The following is a 21,890-nucleotide window of genomic DNA, read 5'->3' as shown; positions in this document are numbered from 1 at the left end:
AAATCCTGTTCAGGGTTTAGGATGAACCATTCAGAATATACAGGGATGGGTGTTTCTCTCCTTCCCCTTCCTTCCACCTTGCCACTCTCATTATAAATATGATGCCCTAGGATTGTGTGCCCTATAATGTGCTGCCTTATAATTATAATTTCTATGACTAGCCCTTAAGAAAATGATTTCAGCTTTCTCAGGAACATAGAGAATGTTAACCTGCAGTATTTTGGGGTGATCTGTTCTTCACTTGGGATCGCTTCTCTGTTCTGATATATCCTGACTTTTATAGCCTATTCTTTCCTGTCATAGTATTAATAGCCTACTCTATAAATATAATACAATTGGACCTTGTTGCTTTCATGATAAATTTAAATGCCTGTGAATGAGGCCAAGTGTGGCTGCAAGTCTCAGTGCAATAAATGTTCAGTCTCCACCAGACTGACTGTTTTGATGTGCTGGGGCTCCATGAAGGGCAGCTGTATCTCTTTGTACCACTGTGAAGAATTCAGTGCATTTGGTATAATTTAGCTCTTCAGCCGTACCTGGTCTTTAATGACTTCCCCCACCCCCCAAGAAAACACATCCAGGAGCATTTTCTATCTGGCAGGGCGCCAGTCTCATTGTCTGAAATGTCTGTAGGGACACCATGTTATCTTCCATCTCTTCTCCTGAGGGAGAGACCCTCGAGCAGGGAGGTGGTGAGGGAAAGTGATTGATGGTTTGTGTGGGACAGGAGTCTGAATTCAGGTGATTACCACAGTTCTTTATTATTTTTATTTTTAGCTGTGCTACACTGACATCCTCTTTACAGAACAAGAGGTAAGTGTGCCTTTGGAAATCTGATTGTTGTTCACAGCAGTAGTAGTTTTGTAGGGAATGTAGAGGAGCCTTTATGATAATGGTAAGGTCCATACCACTGCCCCCTCTCTCACTCCCACCCCTCACCTCTTTATCTCCTTGCTTCTCCTAGTCATCCCAAGATCTGTAACTTGAAAGAGAGTTGGGTAGGCAAACTGTCGGGTACAAGGGGGACCTTCGTATCCTTGGCTGGATATATTTAGCAAGTGCCAGGAGATGTTGAGAACATTTATGCTGTAAGTTTTGCAGAAGCTAAACAGGATGTTTCGAATGACATCATCCTTAAAGTCTGCTGTAAGATGACTCCGTCCGTATGTTGATCTCTCTGGGAGTAGCTTCTCTTAGTGAATGAGTTCGTCTGTCTTTGTGCTTTTCTGTCCGATTAAAGGAGTGAGTCTACATCTTTGTCTTTGCCATCCCACCTGGTTGGGCTTTCTTTCCATCTGGATCTTTGTCCCTCCCCTCCAACCCCTTCTGTTTCCCTGTCTCCTTTATTTCTATCTCTGTTAAATGACCACATGGAAAGCACAAGAGTATAAGTATGATTAGCCAAAGGAACTTTAAACAGTCCTGGCATATGTTAAGCACTCAACAGATATTAGCTGTTGTTTTTATATATATGAATATATTTATATATTTTTGTGACTGAAGTTGTTTTAATACTTTCTGTTACAGCTTTTATTATATATATCTTATATATATATGGTTTGGTTTAGTCACTCAGTTGTGTCCAACTGTTTGCGACCCTACAGACTGTAGCCCACCAGGCTCTTCTGTCCATGGGATTTTCCAGGCAAGAATACTGGAGTGGGTTGCCATTTCCTTTTCTCATATATATATATATATTTAAAAACCTAAAATACCCCAGATGATTTCTTTTCACTTATATGGATGGTGCTTAATTATTTCTGCTCACACTGTATGAGGAGGGTAAGATTTTAGGACTCTGGATTCTCTACGAAAGTTTAATACTGCTTTGCTGGACTTCCCTGGTGGCTTGGGCAATAAAGAATCTGCCTACAATGCAGGAGACCCTGGGTCAGGAAGATCCCCTGGAGAAGGGAATGGCTGCTCACTCCAGTATTCTTGGAGAAGCCCATGGACAGAGGAGCCTGGCGGGCTACAGTCTATGGGGTTGCAGAGTCAGACACAACGGAGCGACTAACACTTATTTACTGCTTTGCTAGCTTGTTCATTTATTTTTAGCTTTTTGTACTTGAACCAACTCCTCCCCATCCCCCGCCCCTAATGCTGTTTAACACCCAGGTAGTTCATCTTCAAGGTCATTCTGGTTAGAGGCCTAGGTAAAAATCACACCCATTACAAGGAGAGACATCAGTATAATTTACTAGCACCTGGAAAGACCCAGGAGCACCATGAACCCCTCTTGCATAGGAAGAAGCCTTGGTCACTCTTGCCCTCTTTCTCTGCCTTTCAGAGGGGTGTTGGCATCAAAAGTACTCCCGTGACAGTGGTCTTGCCAGATACCAAGGGAAAATCCTACCTCTTCAACATCATGGACACTCCAGGTAGGACATCCCTTGTCCTTTTACCTTCAGAACCTTGTCCAGTTTGTTTCTCGTGGTCCCACACTTTCCAGAACAGAGTGTTACATCTTTGTTTTTATATTTCCTCGCCTTCATTGAGATAATTTTCTTTTTTTAACTGTCTCTTTTGCATCTAATGAGTTAATTAGCAAGCACTGTACTCCAGACCTTCTGTTTTGTTCCTCTCTTGACTCTGCTCTACAAGATTTAAATTTGGGGGAATCTTACAGTCATGTATTCATTGGGGCAGCAAAGCTGAGTCACACATGGTCCTGGGCTCAGGCAGCCTCAGTCTTTTGAAAGAGACTGGGGGAGCACACACCAGTGGCTGGGGGACTTGCAGGTTACCATGGGAACAGGTTATCGTACATTGCCCTGTGGCTGACTTTCTCTTTGGAAAGGCCCAGCTCAGGGTTTCCCTTTTTTTTTTTTTTTTAAATTTTTGTCCACAGCATGTGGGACCTTAATTCCCCTACCAGGGATTGAACCCACACTCTCTGCATTGGAAGGTAGAGTCTTAACCACTGGACCACCAGGGAAGTCCAAGGCTTTCCCTTTTTTAAATAGGAAAATTTGGGTCTTGACAGATCGGCCTTCTTTGCCCCATCAGATGCCCACTGCCCTCATACCTCTCAGCCCCTGACTCCCGGCCCGCACCCACCAGCCACCTTACCAGCAGCCAGCTTCCGTGCTTCAGGCCCTCCTCTGCCCTTTTTCCTACCTCCAAGTTGTCTTCTGTCTCAAAGAACTCAACTCACTGCTGAGACTGGTTTAGTCTATGAGTGTGAATGCCTTATGCCCTCCTTGGTGAAATGCTTCCTTTGTGTTTGAGGGTCTCCTGGATTAAAGCTTAATCCAAGCTTTTAGTGACTCTGATGTGGAATTTTATACTCTGCAGGGAGCTGTGGGGAGAAGAGAAAGAGAATATTCATGGGTTCGTGTGCTTTGCAGCCACACCCCGCCCCCAACCATGTACAAGTTAATTGTGCCTCATCCTGCCACCACACAAATTGTGACTTACTTGGTATTTGCTTTCCAGGACACGTGAATTTTTCTGATGAGGTCACGGCTGGCTTGCGCATCTCAGATGGAGTGGTCCTTTTCATCGACGCTGCTGAGGGCGTGAGTCTGCCTCTTAGACCCCTCCTCCCTGTTATATTTGCCCCGCATGGTGCCCAGAGCTCTGAGTGAGCTGGGAGCTAGAGAATGTGAGAGGCTGTGGGATTAAAGTTAACGTTTGCTGTAAAAATGAGGGCAGCAGATGAAAGTCAAAATTGGTTCTCAGGAGTCCCTCATTCCCTACCCAGTGAGACTCAAAATGATCCCCAAAATGGCAAAGATAAATAAAAGGGAGGGAGGAGAGTTTGAAATGTTAATGAGCTTGTCTAAGGTAAAGAGAGTTTGAAGTTAAGAAATCCAGGGTGTCTTTTATATTTCTAAATAGAAAGATTCGGTCATTTGACTTAACCTCATTCATGTTGTCATCAGTGAGATAGCCAGCAGAGGGAGCCAGAGTTGCCCTTTTTTAAAATTGACTTCATTCTGGAATAATTTCAAACTTGCTGAAAAGTTGCAGTAACACAGAGAACTCACCCTCATTTGTAATTCTCTCTCTGTACATATACATATGCACTCACATGTGTATGTGTTTTTCCCTTGTACCATATGAAAAGGAAATATTTCAGAATATATTTCCTAAGAACAAGGACATCACTTAAGTAACCATAATAGGCTTACCAAAATCGGGGAACTTAACGTTAATACAATTGTTGTACAGAAATTTTCCTTTAGACCTTAGTCCCAATAAATGTCCTTTATAGAATTTTTTTTTCCTAATCCGGGATGATGCATAAGATTTCATTTTCATGTGTCTTTAATTGGAATGGTTCTTTTATCTTTCTTGGTCTTCTATGACATTGGCATTTTTGGAGAATATAGGCTATTGATTTTTTCAGTTGTCTTTCAGAGTATGTTCATGGCTATTGGGGTACATTACTTCTAAAACTTCTCACTGAACACAGATAATATACACCCATACATAACTGTTTCTATACATACATATTAAAAAACATTAATGTAGTAAAAAAGGAAAAAATCAGTTTATCTTCATACCCACAATTCTTTTTTGTTTGTTTGTTTCATTTGAGCCTTGAGGCTTGTAGGATCTTAGTTCTTAATTCCCTGACCAGGGATTGAACCTGGGCCGACTAAGTGAAGCACCAAGTCCCAACCTCTGAACCATCAGGGAATTTCCCTAACACCCACAATTCTATTTCAGCCCCACAGCTTCCTCAGCCTTTCTCGGTTCCTTCTCTGGCAGTGAGAAACTTGCCTCCCAAAGTCATCAGTGTATTTATTCACTTCTGAACCCTACAAGGTCACCCTTAAAATTTCTGACTCAGTTGTTGAACAAGATACCCTCTGCTTCCCCCTCATCATGTGTTTCCTCTCTTCCACAGTCTTCATATTTTAGAATAGAACTTTCTTTGACTCTGCGCTGGCCTGTTCTGTCCTCTTTGCACTCATCCCCACCTTCTGTGTCTCAGGTGATGCTGAACACAGAGCGGCTGATCAAGCACGCGGTGCAGGAGAGGCTGGCGGTCACCGTGTGCATCAATAAGATTGACCGGCTGATCCTGGAGCTGAAGCTGCCACCCACGGATGCGTACTATAAGCTGCGTCACATTGTTGATGAGGTCAACGGATTAATAAGGTAGAGGAGCCCCCGGAGTAAACCTCCTGTCCCCGGCACTCTGGTTTTTATAAATCTTAACCTTGAACACCTCTGGGGGCAACTCTGAGCTCTTGGCATGCATTGATGAGCTTGTTGGACACAGCTGGAGGAACACTCTGTGACTCTGCAGGGACTGACGCCCCAGCCTTTACCTCATTAACGCTGCTCCTTAACCAGATCAGCAGCTCGCCGCACATCCTCGGTTTATTACTGCGGTCAGTTCCCTGAGCTCTGGAGTCAGTCTCATCTTCACCAGCCAACCATGTAAAGTTGGGCAGATTCCTTAACTTCTCAGAGCCTCAGTTTCTGCTTCTATAAAAAGAGAATAGTAGTATTTGCCTAATGAGATGTTACAAGAAATTAAGTAGATAGCCGACCTGACATACTTAGCACAGTGCTCAGTGATAATAGCTTATGGGCGAATAATGTCAGCTGCTATTATCTCATTAGCACAGACTCAGTAAGAGAAGGAACTGTTGGCTTTTGTTTCTTACTGAAGCTGCTTTTCAACAAGATGGATTTGGGGTTTAGGTTAATAAGTATGAATGGTGGTTGGGAGACCTTGGAATACAGTATCATGGTGGCTTTGAAGAATAGGTTAAATATTTCAGGACAGTTTAACCTGTAGCGGAAAGATGTACAGGATAACTTCTTGAGGCCCCTTGCTTGGGAGGAGCCTGTCCAGCTGAGAAAACTCCTCTCCACCTGAGGATCCAGGACAGACCCCTCGTGCCCTGGGACAAGTTCACCTTTAGGAACACCCCCAGTTTGCAGTGCTGGTTCTCAACAGGGATATCTTCTCCCTGACACTGGAGAGGCTGAGAATGACTGGAGCCCAGTGTTATAGCCAGCGTCCGAAAGATGAAATGATCCACTTGTCTGAAGACAGGGCAGGGGTTGTGTAGGACTAAATCATGATCTACTAGAATAGGAAGTCAAGAAGTCACATCTCAAGTCCCAAACAATATGAAATATCACCATAAATTATGAAATATTCATAAATTATGAAATATCACCATAAATACATTGTTTAGAAATATGGAGGTAAATGCTCCAGAAGCAGCTTTTAAAGAAGTTGAAAACACTTGCCTCCGGGGAGCATAACTTGGGAGTGTGGTAGGGGAGTGCTGTGTAGAAGCCAGTACTTGTATTTCTAGATTAAGAAATTCCATAAAGCAGTGTGTCAAGAAGGCTAGGGTTGATTCCTGTGTGCTGTTGGTTTTCTTATAAATGCTAGTGAACTTGGGGTACTGTGGCTTCTGCACGACTTTTAAGACTAAATGTTTTAACGGGAGTTTGTAAAGCAAAGCCAGACAAGACCATATGAGAGTGGGGAGTAGAGTTGCTTTTTTTTTTTTTTCATTCATTTATTCATTCATTTACTTATACTGGTATTTCTGTTTGTATTTGTGAAATTGAGATTTCTCAAATGTACTCCTGTCTTATCAAAGTAGCTTCATTTCCTGTGTTCTGAGGTGTTTGTCCTCCAAGTTTCCCTTTGTCTGGCGCAGTTAACTTCTCCAGGATCGTGCAGTGTGTTTCCAGCTCTGGAAAATCATCTTGTTACCCAGAGTTAGGGAACAGCTCCATCATGTCACTTTCTTGGAGCCGGCTGTTGGCGAAGCTGTGTGTGTTATGCAAACCCCTTCTGAGGCGGCCGCTGGAGAGAGGCTGTGATACCGAGCCCTGCCCTTCACCCTTTGCCTCGTGCCCGCACTGCAGCCCAGCCCAGCCCCACACTCAGGGTCATCTCTCTTTCAGCATGTACTCCACGGACGAGAACCTGATCCTTTCCCCGCTCCTGGGCAATGTCTGCTTCTCCAGCTCCCAGTACAGCATCTGCTTCACGCTAGGCTCCTTTGCCAAGATCTACGCTGACACCTTCGGTAAGCGCTGGCTGGCAGTCTGTCTCCCCAGCCTCCCCAGAGTCCTGTGTGCGTTTCCTGCTGAGCAGTTCAGAAATGGGCCGCACGCCAGAGTCCCTGCCAGGGGACTGTATCAACTGTTACCAAGTCACATTTGGGGCTCTTTTTGGCCCCGAGACTCTCTTCTCAGGCTCAGTGGTCTCCAAACAGTAGAAGGATAAAGGTGCCTGGGAAGAAATGGGTGAAGAGGGGGCTCATACCAGGAACAAGAATCTCCTCAAGTGAGACAGGTTTTGTCAAAAAGAAATTATCCATGCTCCCAAAGCCATGCAGGCCTCTTCTTCAAAGATGGAATCTCTCTCACCAGTGGTGCTTCAGGCTGTCTTTCCAACCGTATCCAGGCACATAAGGGGCTTCTTTGGTGACTGAGTCAGTAAAGAATATGCCGGCGATGCAGGAGACCCGAGTTCAGTCCCTAGGTCGGGAAGATTCCCCTGGAGAAGGAAATGGCAACCCACTCCAGCATTCTTGCCTGGGAAATCCCATGGACAAAGAAGCTAGGCGGGCTACAGTCCTTGGGGTTGCAGGAGTCAGACATGACTTAGCGACTGAGCCACCAGCACCACCAGGCACATGGATGTTTCACAGGCCTACTTGAGAACTCGGATTGGATTCACAGCCCCTGGGACACCCAGCAGAATGACTTTATATGTAGGTCCCTGGAACTGGAGCTCCCGAGCCCTGGGGCCAACTTCCCAACCCTCAAGACGGTCCCACGTGCCCCACCTCTGGGCCTCCTGGGGCGCCAGTGTTTCTGTTCACACAGGCCAGTGGTCCTGCCTCACACAATGTAGAAATGTTTGCTCTGGTGAAAGTAAGGGGCCAGCTGAAACTTGGTCTTTTTTTTTTAACGTGTACATGTTTACTGCATCCTTATTTGGGAGGTGAAAAATACAGTCAAATCTAGTCAAAGAAACAAAATTCACCCATAACCTCATTACCATAACTACTGCAAGCATTTAGATCCAGTTTCTTCTTTCTCTGTTCAGTGTTTTACATCTGTGAGATCTTATTTCATATAATATAACTGCATAAGATAAATATTTACTTAGTATTAGATCATAAGAATTTGTTAAATCTTACCCATAAATACTATTTTGGGACTTCCTTGGCAGTCCAGTGGTTAATACTCCATGCTCCCAGTGCAGGGGATGTGGGTTTGATCTCTAGTTGGAGAACCAAGATCCCACATGCTGCACGGCACGTCCAGAAAAAAAAAATTTTTTATATAACTGCCCATTGGTCTGCTGTATGGATGTCTACTTTCTCATCGTTAGACATATATTTTGGTTGTTTCCAGATGGCTCTTCCTAAAAAAAATTGTTAGATGGACAGTAAATGAAGATCATCTGAGCAGGGTTCCAGTTTATGTTTCTGAATGATCTTTGAATCAGCATATGAAGCAAAATCCAAGACTGTTTATGTAATTATATTACATTGATGATTCAGTTTCTGACTGAAAATGGCCCTGAGCCTCAGGCGAGATTTATTACTCATCCTTTGAACCCAGTGTTTATGCAGACACCAGCTCTGGGCCCCAAGATCATTCTGAGACACCATGTATGGGCTTGTAGAATGTCAGCCCTGGAAGGAGTCAGATCATTGAGTCCTTCCCCATCATTTTCCATGTGGGAAAGCTATGCCCAGGGACACAGAACTTATTGGTGGGCTTGGAACTAGAATGCACCTTATGCTTTTTCTGTCACACCATCCTGCCAGAATTGAAACCATGTCCTCCTACCAGGATTACAAGGCATGGTGAATGATCTCTGACCTCAGGGAACTTCCTCCAGTGGGTAAACAGAACTCCACAGTGATGATCGACAGTAAGGTGGTGCGGGCAGAATGCTGGTGGCTGCCGTAGGCAGCTGGGGCTGAAGGAATTCAACTCCAAAGGCCCAGGGGTCTAAGAAGGCTAAAGGAGAGGGGGCTTGGATGGTAGAGAGTAGGGAACCAGGGGTTCCAGACTCCCTGGGTTGGAAGAGGAGGGGAGGATGCAGGAGCAGCTGTTTGGGAACAATGGATTCTTCATCAAGGAGAGGCATTCAAGCAGGCCTGGCAGCTTGGGTTGGGAGCACATGGAGGAAGTTTGGAATGAGGAGTTAAGGAGTTTAGACTTTATCCTGTAGGGAATTAGGAGCTAATAAAGATTGGGGTGGAGTGGTGTGTGCAGGGCTGGCCTATCTTTGGCCAGAGAGGAAAGGATGTGGGAAGGGACGTTTCTTTACACATTGTCACCAGTATCAGATAGAGGGTTGGGAACATTAGCTTGGTGTTGACTGTGAGATTGAGGGTGGGGGGTGGGGGTGGATTAGAGAGATGTTCACTCATTCTTTGTGTCAGTGTTTGTTTAACTTCTGTCACACACTGTGCCTGGTTCTTTGCCTACACAGTTCAGTCCAGTGATTATCGTATAGTGTGTGTTAAGTGCAGGAGTAGAGGCGTGTAAAAGACGCAGTGGTTCACAGGAGAGGGAGAGTTTCAGTAACTAATAACATGGAAAAGAAAGGAAAGTGTGGTCAGCGAGCCCTGGACTTAGAAGATCTTGAGTTTTAAAAGCCACAGTTGCATTCTTATTCTTACTCTTGCTTCTCTTCCTGGGCTTCATGCTGGCTCAAACGGTAAAGAATCTGCCTGCAATTCAGGAGACCTGGGTTCCATCCCTGGGTTGGGAAGATCCCCTGGAGGAGGGCATGGCAACCCACTCTGGTATTCTTGCCTGGAGAATTCCCATGAGGAGCCTGGCAGGGCTATAGTCCATGGGGTTGCAGAGTCGGTCACGACTGAGTGACTAAACACACATAAAGATTCGGTTAGGTAGGGATATAGAGGGATAAACCATATATTTCCTGTTAATTTTTTGAGGCCTTGTGGGATAAACAGTTTTTCTTTAAAAAAAACATAAAAGCCACAATGGCTTGGTTCAGTCTGGTGAGGATTAGCAGTTGCAGTCAAGCTAAAAATTAAGTGAAAATAAAAAGATGACACAAAGGTGGCCTTGGTGTCTTCTCTCCAGAGAGTGGGGAGCTAGTTGGAGCCTCGATATGGTGCTGCTGCTGGAAGGTTGCCCGTACCTGCAGTGGCGTAGAGCTTCCGTGGATCAGGAAGGAATGCAGGAACTCTCAGCATCACTGCGGAAGGGACATGTTTAGGTGCATACAGAGGACAGAATTTAGGCAGTTGAGCCTGTTCCATTAAAGGGAAGAATATAAACTGTACCTTTGTCCATAGCTCAGTCATAAGCTGCCTGGAGATGGAGCTACCTGGGTGCTCATTTTGGCTCCAGCATCACCTTGTCAGCTTCGGGCCAGTCCTGTCCCTTGTGCTTCAGTATCTTTACCTGCCTGCCTGGATAGAAGCGGATGTCTGGACCTTGGAGAGGAAGGTGCTAGAATTCCTCCTATGGTTTTTCTTACAGGTGACATTAACTACCAGGAGTTTGCTAAAAGACTCTGGGGTGACATCTACTTCAACCCTAAGACGTAAGTAGAGTGTGGGAAGTGGACTCTCTGGAGGCGTGATCCATCCTCCCAGTAAGTGAAAACAGACAGAGAACGAGTTCCTGCCACGAAAACCTGCTTCTTAATTAAACATGAGCTACCTTCTTGCCTCCTCTAAGGCTCCGAGTGCTGCAGCAGGGTTTGAGGCATTTCCCTTGAGGTCCCCACAGCTCAGCCCAGGCGTGTGGGAGGGTCGTGACCCATGCCCTCTCAAGGTGTCCCTGTTTGGAGGTTTGATGACCACACTCATTCTTTCCTTTCAGCTTGGCTTTGCTCAAATTCGGAACTTAGGAAGTACACCCTTGGGGTTGGTGACACTGCCTTCTCCCTCCTAGATCTCCCGTAACTCTTGATCTCTTTAGGCGGAAGTTCACCAAAAAGGCCCCAACCAGCAGCTCCCAGAGGAGTTTTGTGGAGTTTATCCTGGAGCCCCTCTACAAGATCCTTGCCCAGGTGAGTGTGTCGGGTTCCCTAGCTCAGGTCTGCCCTTCTAAGCACAGGTGGAAAAGCTGATTCTCCCTGACCCTGCTTAGTTTATATTACTCAGCGTGAGGACGGTCAGTCAATCTTCTGGATCTGGAACACTCCAGTCCTTTTAAGTGCAGTTGAGATCAGAGTAAAGGAGGAAGATAGAAAAGACAGCTTAGAGAAATTTACAAAAATTTTGACTATTCCAAAGAATGTGATACTTGAGAAATAATAGTTTCAGTTACAGGGCTTTGCCTTACAGATATAATTGTTTCTCAAAGTCCTCCAGTTCTTATTTTTATACATACATAAAAAATACATATGTATTAAGATGTATATATACGTTATAGCATTATAACATCAGGAAAAGGGGGAAAAAAGCTGGCGATAAGGGTTCATCGGTGAGAATCTGTTGAAAGAATTATGGTACATCCCATAAAATTAACTATTTTATAGCCATTAGATGAATCATTGTATGAGCTTGATTTTAATGACTATTTTGGGCATGTATGTATGTGATGTTTGTCAGATTGAAAAGCATGCATCAGATGGTGGTAAGGATGTAGTTAAACGCATGGGATGCTCCAAAGAAAAGAATATAATGTTGGCATTTGTATGAATTTGTGCTCTCTGAAAGGCAGAACTAAAAGGGCAATAACGTTGGAGAGGAATTTTTCATGCAGACCTTTTCTCCCAAGACAATTACACTTTATAACTGTGTTATGTGTTTATGCAGGTGTTTAATAAGCACTGTGCACAATGAACACACACATATACACAAAATGTGTGGGGCCATTCCAACTGACAAAATAGTGAAAACATAGCAACAAGACAAAATAACACGATTAAATTTATTAGTGCTGGAAAATACTTCGTATCTTGTGTCAGACCAGAATGGATTAATAAAAGAAATTTATAGCGCCTGTCTGCACAGAGACCTTGAGTCTGCTGGAGATGATTTAGCTTGGCCCCATCCTGACAGCCGATAGACTGCTAGGTGACCTTTTTTGGTTCCTTCCATTGCAGTGATCCTCTAAATCTAAGAAGTCTCTAAATAGGGAAGGAAGGGTATGGATTCCCCTAGTGAGATGAGATGATGCTTTTCAGACACCAGAGGGCAGCACACACACCGGTCTGTCTGAGAGAGCCAGGTTTATTGGCTGGTGTGGGCATTTAACCAAGCTTGTACCAAGATTTCCCTGAAACCCAATCGGTATCCTTGCCCAGAGCTCTCCGTGTAGAAGAGAACGCAGTGCAGTGACCCTTCCTATTGCCCTTTTGCCCTCCCTTGTCCTCTGGGTCACCCAAGCTGACGTGTTGTCTGATGCCATCACAGGTGGTGGGTGACGTGGACACCAGCCTCCCGAGGACCCTGGATGAGCTTGGCATCCACCTGACCAAGGAGGAGCTGAAGCTGAACATCCGCCCCCTGCTCAGGCTGGTCTGCAAAAAATTCTTTGGCGAATTCACAGGTAAGGAGCTCGTCGTCATCACCATCTCCTCCACGTGTATCATGGGAACTCTTCTTTAACCCACGGTCAGGATACCCGTCACCTGGGTTTTTTTCCTGAGCTGCTTTACTTAGTGGATGGTACCAGGAATTCTATCTTGGGAAAACAAAAGCAATTAAATTTCCCTTCCAGGAGGAACATGCAAAAGGGAATGGAGAAGCAGGTTCTGAAGTTGTGGTATTTTTGCCAGAGGGCAGTCGAGAAGGTAGACTCGTAGGTGTCATGAAATGGTGGGGAAACCCCCCAGCTAGGACTTGGGAGATGAGTTATAGACGCAGATCTCTCTTTCCCCAGAGCTCCTCTTTATGGTGTTTTAGTTATGCAGGAGGCAGGTGCTGTAGGAGAACAAGGCCTAGACTGACTGGGAGATGACCTGAGTCTTGATCTTCCTCTGGCTCAGTCCCCTGGGGTCATCCCGGGTTAGCCACTCAATCCTTCTGGGACTGATTTCTCTTCTGTAAAATCACGGAGGCAAAAAAGGTGATGGCGCAGGGCTCTCTTAGCAATCGCTTGGTTCTAAGTCTGTTGGGAATTAGGTATCTGAATCCCTCAAAGTGTATAATTTTGATGGTTCATTCTGGGCTGGCCATCCATCTGACAAAGGAGATCCCAACTAAAAGCAGATGTGCTATCACCCCAAGGTGCTAATGGAGGTTCTCTCTTGTATGGCTTATTGGCTGTTAGGAAAAGAAAATAGCTATTTGAACAGAAACACATGCAGTGTTTCCCGGAGGGAAGAGTTAATTCGGAGATTGTTCTAAGCACATCTGTAAAGAAGAGATGAGGTACTTATTCGTGTAAGTGCTCAGCAAGTGCCTATTCACTGAAGGTCATGGACTGATACGGATATTTTCAAGTTTTTGTCAGTTCACTTTCAAGGAGCCACTTAGACCTGCTTCTTGCTCTTCCCTGGCATCCATGTGACTCCAAATCCTTTAGCAGCGTGCGCCCAGGAAACAGGGTATTGTGTCTGCCCAGAATCAGAACCGTAGCTTTTAGAGCTGAAAGTCAGTCTCTCACTGTTAGTTTTCTGACCATCATGAGTGGATCAGAACTCCCCACTCCCTTTCCCTGTGAGAGTTCATACTAATGGCCATCTCTTCTCCCTCCGCAGGCTTTGTGGACATGTGTGTGCAGCATATCCCCTCTCCAAAGGTGGGCGCCAAGCCCAAGATCGAGCACACCTACACCGGTGGTGTAGATTCCGACCTTGGCGAGGCCATGAGTGACTGTGACCCTGATGTAAGGAACATGACCCCCCTGTTCTCTGATTTCCATCCCTCCTTTGTGGGAACTCTTTTTTCAGTTGCAGGAGTAATCCCTTCTCCATCCTTGCATGGCCCTCCCCCTAGGCATAGTCAGACTGACCTGAATTCAGAGCCCAATGTTACCACTCCTGGTGATGAGATCTTGGGAACGTTGTTAAGGTTTTCTGAGTCTGAGGGTTTTGGTGTATACAGTGGTAATAATTTGTATGTGGAAGTTATGAGAAGTAAGTAAGATTTAAGAAAGGGTTGTGATTGTGTTTAGCATGGTGCATGACAGATAGGAAAGATTGAGCAAATGGTAACTAATCTCACTGGTCCTGGCTTTTAAAACAATCTTTCCCAGTCATTCCTCAGGCATTGTCTAATTTCTTGGCATAAACATTACAGCCAGTTGAGAATTATGAGTTTCTTCTTTGAAGAAATCTGGGACCAGTTAGTGTTGTAGTCTTGCAAGTTGACAGTGTTAGTTTGCCATCCTAAACCTGCTTCTCTTCCCCAGTGCCCTCATCCCCCGCAGGAAGAAGGAAGAGGTTTTTTTTTTGCTATGCCTATGACATGTCTTAATTCAGCTAGGGCTAGGCCTTGGTTGTAATTTTTTCAGGAGATCACCACGTTATCTTCTCAGTCTGGGCTGCTTCCCCATGGAGCTCAGGTCATTGCTGACAAGGGAGGGGGAGACGGTGGAACTTATCCAGCGTGTGTGTAGTTGAGGCGACCCTCTGTCCCCATCTCCAGGGTCCCCTCATGTGCCACACGACCAAGATGTACAGCACAGATGATGGAGTTCAGTTTCATGCCTTTGGCCGAGTGCTAAGTGGCACCATCCATGCTGGGCAGCCTGTGAAGGTACTGGGGGAGAACTACACCCTGGAGGATGAGGAAGACTCCCAGATATGCACCGTGGGCCGCCTTTGGATCTCCGTGGCCAGGTACTGCCATCCAGAGCCCCTAGACGCATGCCTGGGCCTCTGCACTGGGACTGCCCCGGCAAGCTGGAAGGGGTGGAGGGGTGGTCCTCCTTGGACACACAGAAGCTGCTGGCTGCCTGTGATGGGGGTAAGGTGACCCTCCCTCAGCAGACGTGTTGACTTCTAGCTCTTACTGTCCGAGGTTGCTGGGGTCACAGGGCAGCTACTGTTAGGATTGATGCCAAGACTGATGCCAGGAGACCTGCCTTTGCCTTTGGGATGCTTTGAATGAACTCCTGTAGCAGGATTTCTGTGTTTACTCATCTCAAGCCTCTCTTCCTCTTTTGTGTTCCTTAAATTGTAACCTGCATGTCTCTTCCCCAAGAGACATTATTTCCCAGCCTCCACTGGCTATTCTTTGACCAAGAGAGACAACTTTGCTGAATCCCTTGGAGCATCCCAATCTGCAGAATTAAACTTCACTTGGACCTGGGGTCTGCTCATCAGTTCATCAGCTTAGCATTATAGCTAGAGAGCAGAACCGAGCCTGGCCTGTTTCTAGGGTGGCTGTTGCGTCTTGCCAACAGCCCCTTCCCCCACCCCCTCCAGATGTACTCCATTCTCTAGAAAATTAAAGAGTTAGGGGGCGACAGAGGATGAGATGGCTGGGTGGCATCACTGACTCAATGGACATGAGTTTGAGCAAGCTCCAGGAGACAGTGAAGGACAGCAGTGCTGCAGTTCATGGAGTCTCAGAGTCAGACACAACACCTGAACAGTAGGGGAGTTGCAGTATGCTCTTTGGTGCTTTTGGCTTCTCCTTACATTCCACCCCTGAGGCAGTGCTTTGCTTACCACACACATCCAGCTTGAATTAGATTTGCCTGTGTTACGCTCATGAAGTACCTTGCCCTTTTTTTTTCATGGCACCTTCAGTTTGTAACTACACATATGTGTGGCTATATGGTTGTTTAATCGCATCCCTCCCCTGGTGGAATGTATCTAGCTTTTTTGTTTTTTTTGCTGACTCTGCTCCTGGCTCAGTTTCTGGCACGGAGCTGGTGCTCAGTTAAGTTTTCTGGAATGAACACCCTGCTCCCAAGTTTCATTGCCACTTACTGGAGGCTGTTCCAGGTACCACATCGAAGTGAACCGTGTTCCTGCTGGCAACTGGGTCCTAATTGAAGGTGTCGATCAACCAATTGTGAAGACGGCGACCATAACTGAACCCCGAGGCAACGAGGAGGTAGAGTTTCTGAAAAGGCAACTGGGTTGGCTTAAGCTGGAGAATCACAGGGAGCCCCAGCACATGTGAACGACAAGCCGCAGAACTCGAGGGGGGCGTGAACCAGAGTCACTGCTGCTTCCTGCTGCCAGGCCTCAGCATGGGCTCCACCTTCTAGATCCTGTCCCCCTGGATTCTCCTTGGACTCAGCTCCTAGGAAGTAGGAGGGGGGCTCTCTCTTGCTTTTTTTTTTTAATATTTATTTATTTGGCTGCATCAGGTTGTAGTTGCGGCATGCAGGTTTCTTGTTGCAGCATGCAGGATCTTTTATTGTGGTGCATGGGCTTAGTTGCCCTGTGACATGTGGGATCTTAGTTCCCTGACCAGGGGTCGAACCCATGTCCCCTGCATCGCAAGGTGGATTCTTAACCGCTGGACCACCAGGGAAGTCCTGGAGGGGCTCTTTTTATTCTACGTCTCCTTTTTCTGCCAGCATACATGGGAAGACATGGCCCTGCAGGTTGCCTCCAGGCACCGCCCTGGCTCCTGGTGGGGGGTATAGTTCACCCCCCAGCAGGCCCTCAGCTTCTCCCTGACCTCTGCACCATCTGCACCTGCTCAGGCCTGGTGTCCTCATGGCTCTGCTGTATTTTGGGTCTCAGGCTCAGATCTTCCGGCCCTTGAAGTTCAACACCACATCAGTTATCAAGATTGCCGTGGAGCCAGTCAATCCCTCTGAGCTGCCCAAGATGCTGGACGGCCTGCGCAAGGTCAACAAGAGCTACCCGTCCCTCACCACCAAGGTAGGCCTGAGGCCACAGCTGCTGCCGCGCCCCAAGAGCCCTGGCAGAAGGGCCTGCTGGTGCCACCGCTGCTTTGCATTTATCAGGTGACTCTGATGCCTAGAAATCACACTTTGAATTGATTTTCCAAAAGATATACAGGGAAGAGTGAATCATTCTGAGCCTGCCAACATACCTTTTAGAGGAGTTGGCCAGGGCTAAAGGGTTAGCTTATATCCACAGACACTAAATGTTTTTTCCTAAATGGCTGTGATGAGAATTCAGTCCATGACCTCACACCCAGTAGCACTGTGCTCGGTGGTCCAGGTGTCTTGAGGACTGACTCGTAGGTCGCTGCTCCCCACTAATCCTTCCCAAGGGGAATGGAACCAACACAGTAGTGGCTTTTCCAATAGTGGGCTCAGCACCTCCTTCCAGCTTCTAGCCTCGATTCTGTCTCTGTCTGCTGTGGCTGGCACAGGAGAGTCCAGCCTGTGACCCCCAGGGTTGTCGTGTTTTCAGGTGGAAGAGTCTGGCGAGCATGTGATCCTGGGCACTGGGGAGCTCTACCTGGACTGCGTGATGCACGATTTGCGGAAGATGTACTCGGAGATCGACATCAAGGTGAAGCAGCTGCTGCTGTCTTGAGCGCCTGCTTGGCCACGAGCTTGGCTCACAGCTCCAGGCTAATTGTTCAGGCAGCCAAACCCGTGATTCCCTGGGAAGGTCCAAGGGGAGAGGGGTGCAGTATGGGAGGTGGTCTGCGTGGGAAAAGCAAGAACTTGCTCCCGGCATGGGAAGGATTTGAGATCTGGTTTGCCTTCTTCGGGGGGTATTATTCTCAATGTCTGCGTTCAGAGCCAAGGCTCCCAAGCCGAGTTATTCTTGGTCTTTCTTTTTTTTTTTTTGATTAGTTGGAGGCTAATTACTTCACAACATTTCAGTGGGTTTTGTCATACATTGATATGAATCAGCCATAGATTTACACGTGTTCCCCATCCCGATCTTGGTCTTTCTTTAAGAAAATAGTTGCATGACTAACCCATCTGTGCTGATCAGGGCTCAGCATGTATGGTTTCAAGGAGGGAGCGGGGACTGGCTCTTCTGGATTCCCGTGAAATCTTAATATAGCCTCTGAATTAAACTGCCTGTCACACAGCCTTGGTCTCCCAGTGGACACACTGTCTCCAAGGCTGTGGGGGCGGGTGCGAGTGAGTGCCCTCAAGTGCCCCCTCTTAGCCAAGACTGGTGCTCTGAAAGACACCGGGTCCCGATAGGGGGACATGTGGGCGCTTCCAGGAGGAGCCATGCTGCCCGGGGTCGTTGAAGATGGAATGGGCGCTCACCAGTCAGTCTCTCGAGCCAGTGCTGACAGACCCACAGGTGTCAGTGAATGCTGGTGGGACAGCTATATGGGTGTTGAAAGATACTTTGAGGGACTCTTAACTAAGGCCCTTATTTGATCCTCCACTTGCTTTTGGCTCAGGAACATGAATTATGCACTACGCTCAATTTTCCAGGCTTCTCCTCAAAGGTACAGACTTTTAGTCTGAGCCTGCTACGGTGCTTGTCACTAGTTCTGATCAGGACGGGTTCTCACAGAGATAGTATGAGGGGAGGGGAGCCTTGCAGTCCCCTTTGGCAGGAGGTTGTCCTTCCAAGAAAGTGACACCTTGCCTGACAGTGTATCTTGTGTCTCAGGTGGCTGACCCTGTTGTCACATTTTGTGAGACGGTGGTGGAAACGTCCTCCCTCAAGTGTTTCGCTGAAACTCCCAATAAGAAGTAAGTTGCAGGGGGACTTCCCTGGCGGTCTCGTGGTTAGGACTCCACACTTCCATGGCAGGGTGTGCAGGTTCGATCCCTGGTCGGGGAACTAAGATCCTAGATGCCACGCAGCACGGCCAAAAATAAAAGTAGAAGAAGGACGCTGGGGGTCCTAGTGATCCTGGGACTCCCAGGGTCGCTTTCCCCTCCCCCTAAGCCCACCCTAGCCACAAGCACTGTGAAAATAGAGACCCTGAGTCTGGAGATGAGGGTGTCAAGTACCTGAGTTTTATCCCAGCTCTCACATCCCTTTTGCTTTTGTTCACAATACTGTGGAATTACTTGCCTTAGTTTCTCCCAGGGTGAGTGTCTAAATGGCCACTTCTCCTCTCTGTGTAATGTGACTATCTTAAAATCTCCCCTAGCAGCAACTCTGCTGTTTGGCTGGTTAATATACTAATACTGCTTAAAGCTTTAAAATAGAACATTTCTCCCCAAGCCTTACTTTTTTTCAAAAGTGATGGATTCAAGTGAAAGAAGACAAGCCCTTTCTGCTCTGCTCTGCCCCCACGGCTTTCCCTGATGTCACTGCCTTCGCTCCTGCCTCTGTCACCCTCTTCTTGGGGACGACCCTCCTGCCAGTCCTGCTGACCCTCCTCATTACCTGTTTCCTTTCTGACCAGGAACAAGATCACCATGATCGCCGAGCCCCTTGAGAAGGGCCTTGCAGAAGACATAGAGAACGAGGTGGTCCAGATCACATGGAACAGGTGAGAGCTTGGTTCCGATTCCAGGGCCAAACAGCTTACCTGATGAGCCTCTAACGTGACACATCCCCCTCTCTGGGGAGTGATTTTGCCTCCCCCTTTTTGTCCCGGGCAGTGTGGGTAGCTGAGGGCACTGTTGCCCAGAAAGGCAGGATCCGTGGCCCGGGAACTGGCTGTCCCAGGCTGTCTGACACCATCATTCCCCTCCCTCCCTCTCCAGGAAGAAGCTGGGAGAGTTCTTTCAGACCAAGTACGACTGGGATCTGCTGGCTGCCCGTTCCATCTGGGCTTTCGGCCCCGATGCCACCGGCCCCAACATCCTGGTGGACGATACCCTGCCCTCGGAGGTACAGCAGGACTGGTGGGGACCCTGCGGCCCTTGCTTATTAGCTCTTGAGTGGAAGAAACTCCAAAGCGTTCTTCTTTTCCCGGAAGTACTGTGTGTCTTCTGGTGAAGAAAAGGATCCTTTTACTAGTGTGCTGACCTCCTCCTCCCTGTAAACTGCCTGTGGCCGGGGTCAGTGCTGAGGGGCCCTCCCGTTCTCTGCAGGTGGACAAGGCTCTTCTCGGCTCGGTGAAGGACAGCATCGTTCAAGGTTTCCAGTGGGGAACCAGGGAGGGGCCCCTCTGTGATGAATGTAAGTCGACCAGCACCTCTGCCTTCTCCACCCTGTCCTCTGGGCTCCTTGTTTCCGGGTGTATCAGTCCGGGTGGGCTAATCTTTGGGACCTGGCAGGAGACACGACTTGGGGCCACCACGACCGTCCTGTGTCCTGGGCCAGCTTCCTCTCGTCTCCTTCCCTGCCCTGGTGGCACGGCTTGGTACATCCTAGAAATGGAAGTCATGTCTAGGTGGGCATTTGCTCTTCATTCCTGGAATGTGTTTGAGGACGGATATCAGCTGGATGGGATTGGAGTGGTTTATAGAGCAGGACTGGACTCAGTGGGGACAAATGTGCAATTCCTAAAACTTACTCTACACCCCAAAATAATCAAATATCTGGAGAAGAAACACAGACTTCTCGAGACACTTTATGTGGTCTGAGTGTGTCCTGAGAGCAACACTGCAAATGTCTGCCTACTCTCTGACCTCCATATACACTGTTAGGATACACACCTGCAGGCTGATTCTGTACCACATCCCTCGTGGCTACAAAACAGCTTCAGTGCCGCAAGAGGCTCCTTGCTGCTCGCCCCCTGCGCCCTTGACTAGCGCCAGACCCACTCCCTAGGCAGCTCTCCCTTTTCCTTTTCAGTGATTCGAAATGTCAAGTTTAAGATCCTGGATGCAGTGGTTGCCCAGGAGCCCCTGCACCGGGGCGGGGGCCAGATCATCCCCACAGCCCGGAGAGTCGTCTACTCGGCCTTTCTCATGGTGAGCGAGGGGGGCTGTTCTGACTGGGGGCCTCAAGACTGCTGTCCCCCGGCCCTGCCCAAGCTGAGGAGCCCTGTCTTCCCGCTCTGCTGCAGGCCACCCCTCGTCTGATGGAGCCCTACTACTTCGTCGAGGTCCAGGCCCCCGCAGATTGTGTCTCTGCTGTCTACACGGTCCTGGCCAGGCGCAGGTGAGCCGCCAGGCACCTGAGGAAGGGGGCGGCAAGCCTGAGTTCCAGTGAGAAGGAACTCAGAGGGACTGGCTTCCCTACACCCTCCACTCCTGAGGCCTAGGTTTACAGAAGGAAGCAGGAAAGGAATGAGGCATCCCCAGCCTCACTACACATCATAGTTTGAGGTTTCTCCTCGGACCCCTCCTCAGAGAGCTCCTGGGGGATGTCAGTCAGTGGTGGGAGGGTCTGTAGGGCCTTGTCCTGTCAATCTTCCACTCTTGCCCACAGGGCGCTGCCCCTTTGACTTCAACGGGGAGCTGTGGGGAGAGCCCGAGTCGTTTCCGCCCTCTGTGGGGCACTTGCCGTTATTCTTTTCTCTGATGGTCAACATTTGGGGGTACATTGCTTCTCTGCTTTTGGCCTCCACGGGGGTAGGAATTCAGCCTTTATTTTTCTTTCTCAGGGGACACGTGACTCAGGATGCACCCATCCCAGGCTCTCCTCTCTACACCATCAAAGCTTTCATCCCAGCCATTGACTCTTTTGGCTTTGAGACTGATCTGCGAACTCACACGCAGGGCCAGGCCTTTTCCTTGTCTGTCTTCCACCACTGGCAGGTAAGAAGATGGTGCAGCCTGGCCACTGTGGTCTCCCACCTCTGCAAGGCCGTCCCCTCTGACCTGCCCACCTCCAGGCCTCCAGGGGGATCACCAGCATCCTAGAGAAGCATCTTGCTGCCTGGCAGCTCTGAAACCACTTTGCCTTTCAGATTGTACCTGGTGACCCTCTGGACAAGAGCATTGTCATCCGCCCCTTGGAGCCACAGCCAGCTCCCCACCTGGCCCGAGAATTCATGATCAAAACCCGTCGTAGGAAGGTACGTGTCCTCAGGCCCATGGCCGTCCCTCCACGCCCAGGTGGTCTTACCAGGAGCTGGATCGCTCTTTGTTTCTTGCTTCTGGACCCTCCTCCCAAAGACTGAGAGCATTTTACTGCACAGTGTGGGGAAATGTGGTCTTCCCAGGCTCCAGGCTCCCAGGCCTGGGGCCACACGCCTGGGAAGGGAGAGCCTTCTCCTGCCCTGTGATGA

At 48.1% G+C, this 21,890-nt stretch overlaps 1 protein-coding gene across 1 annotated transcript in view; it reads left to right on the top strand.

The window, feature by feature from the left end:
- The window catches only part of EFTUD2 (elongation factor Tu GTP binding domain containing 2), a 36,556-nt gene that overhangs the window by 14,068 nt on the left and 598 nt on the right, over positions 1-21,890 (top strand). Inside the window, exons 7-27 of the mRNA XM_061144237.1 lie at positions 778-813; positions 2,291-2,381; positions 3,439-3,521; positions 4,946-5,112; positions 6,895-7,019; positions 10,477-10,540; positions 10,921-11,011; positions 12,363-12,498; positions 13,652-13,779; positions 14,541-14,734; positions 15,848-15,959; positions 16,601-16,741; positions 17,243-17,344; positions 18,422-18,504; positions 19,170-19,256; positions 19,474-19,600; positions 19,804-19,891; positions 20,510-20,628; positions 20,724-20,818; positions 21,264-21,417; positions 21,570-21,677. Of these exons, the coding sequence (XP_061000220.1) occupies positions 778-813; positions 2,291-2,381; positions 3,439-3,521; positions 4,946-5,112; positions 6,895-7,019; positions 10,477-10,540; positions 10,921-11,011; positions 12,363-12,498; positions 13,652-13,779; positions 14,541-14,734; positions 15,848-15,959; positions 16,601-16,741; positions 17,243-17,344; positions 18,422-18,504; positions 19,170-19,256; positions 19,474-19,600; positions 19,804-19,891; positions 20,510-20,628; positions 20,724-20,818; positions 21,264-21,417; positions 21,570-21,677 (2,331 nt within the window). The remainder of the gene's footprint in view (positions 1-777; positions 814-2,290; positions 2,382-3,438; positions 3,522-4,945; positions 5,113-6,894; positions 7,020-10,476; positions 10,541-10,920; positions 11,012-12,362; positions 12,499-13,651; positions 13,780-14,540; positions 14,735-15,847; positions 15,960-16,600; positions 16,742-17,242; positions 17,345-18,421; positions 18,505-19,169; positions 19,257-19,473; positions 19,601-19,803; positions 19,892-20,509; positions 20,629-20,723; positions 20,819-21,263; positions 21,418-21,569; positions 21,678-21,890) is intronic.

The sequence above is a fragment of the Dama dama genome, chromosome 5 (genome assembly GCF_033118175.1).
Source record: "Dama dama isolate Ldn47 chromosome 5, ASM3311817v1, whole genome shotgun sequence".
NCBI lineage: Eukaryota > Metazoa > Chordata > Mammalia > Artiodactyla > Cervidae > Dama > Dama dama.
Note: the sequence above shows the minus strand (reverse complement) of the source record. Positions and strands in the feature narration are given on the sequence as shown.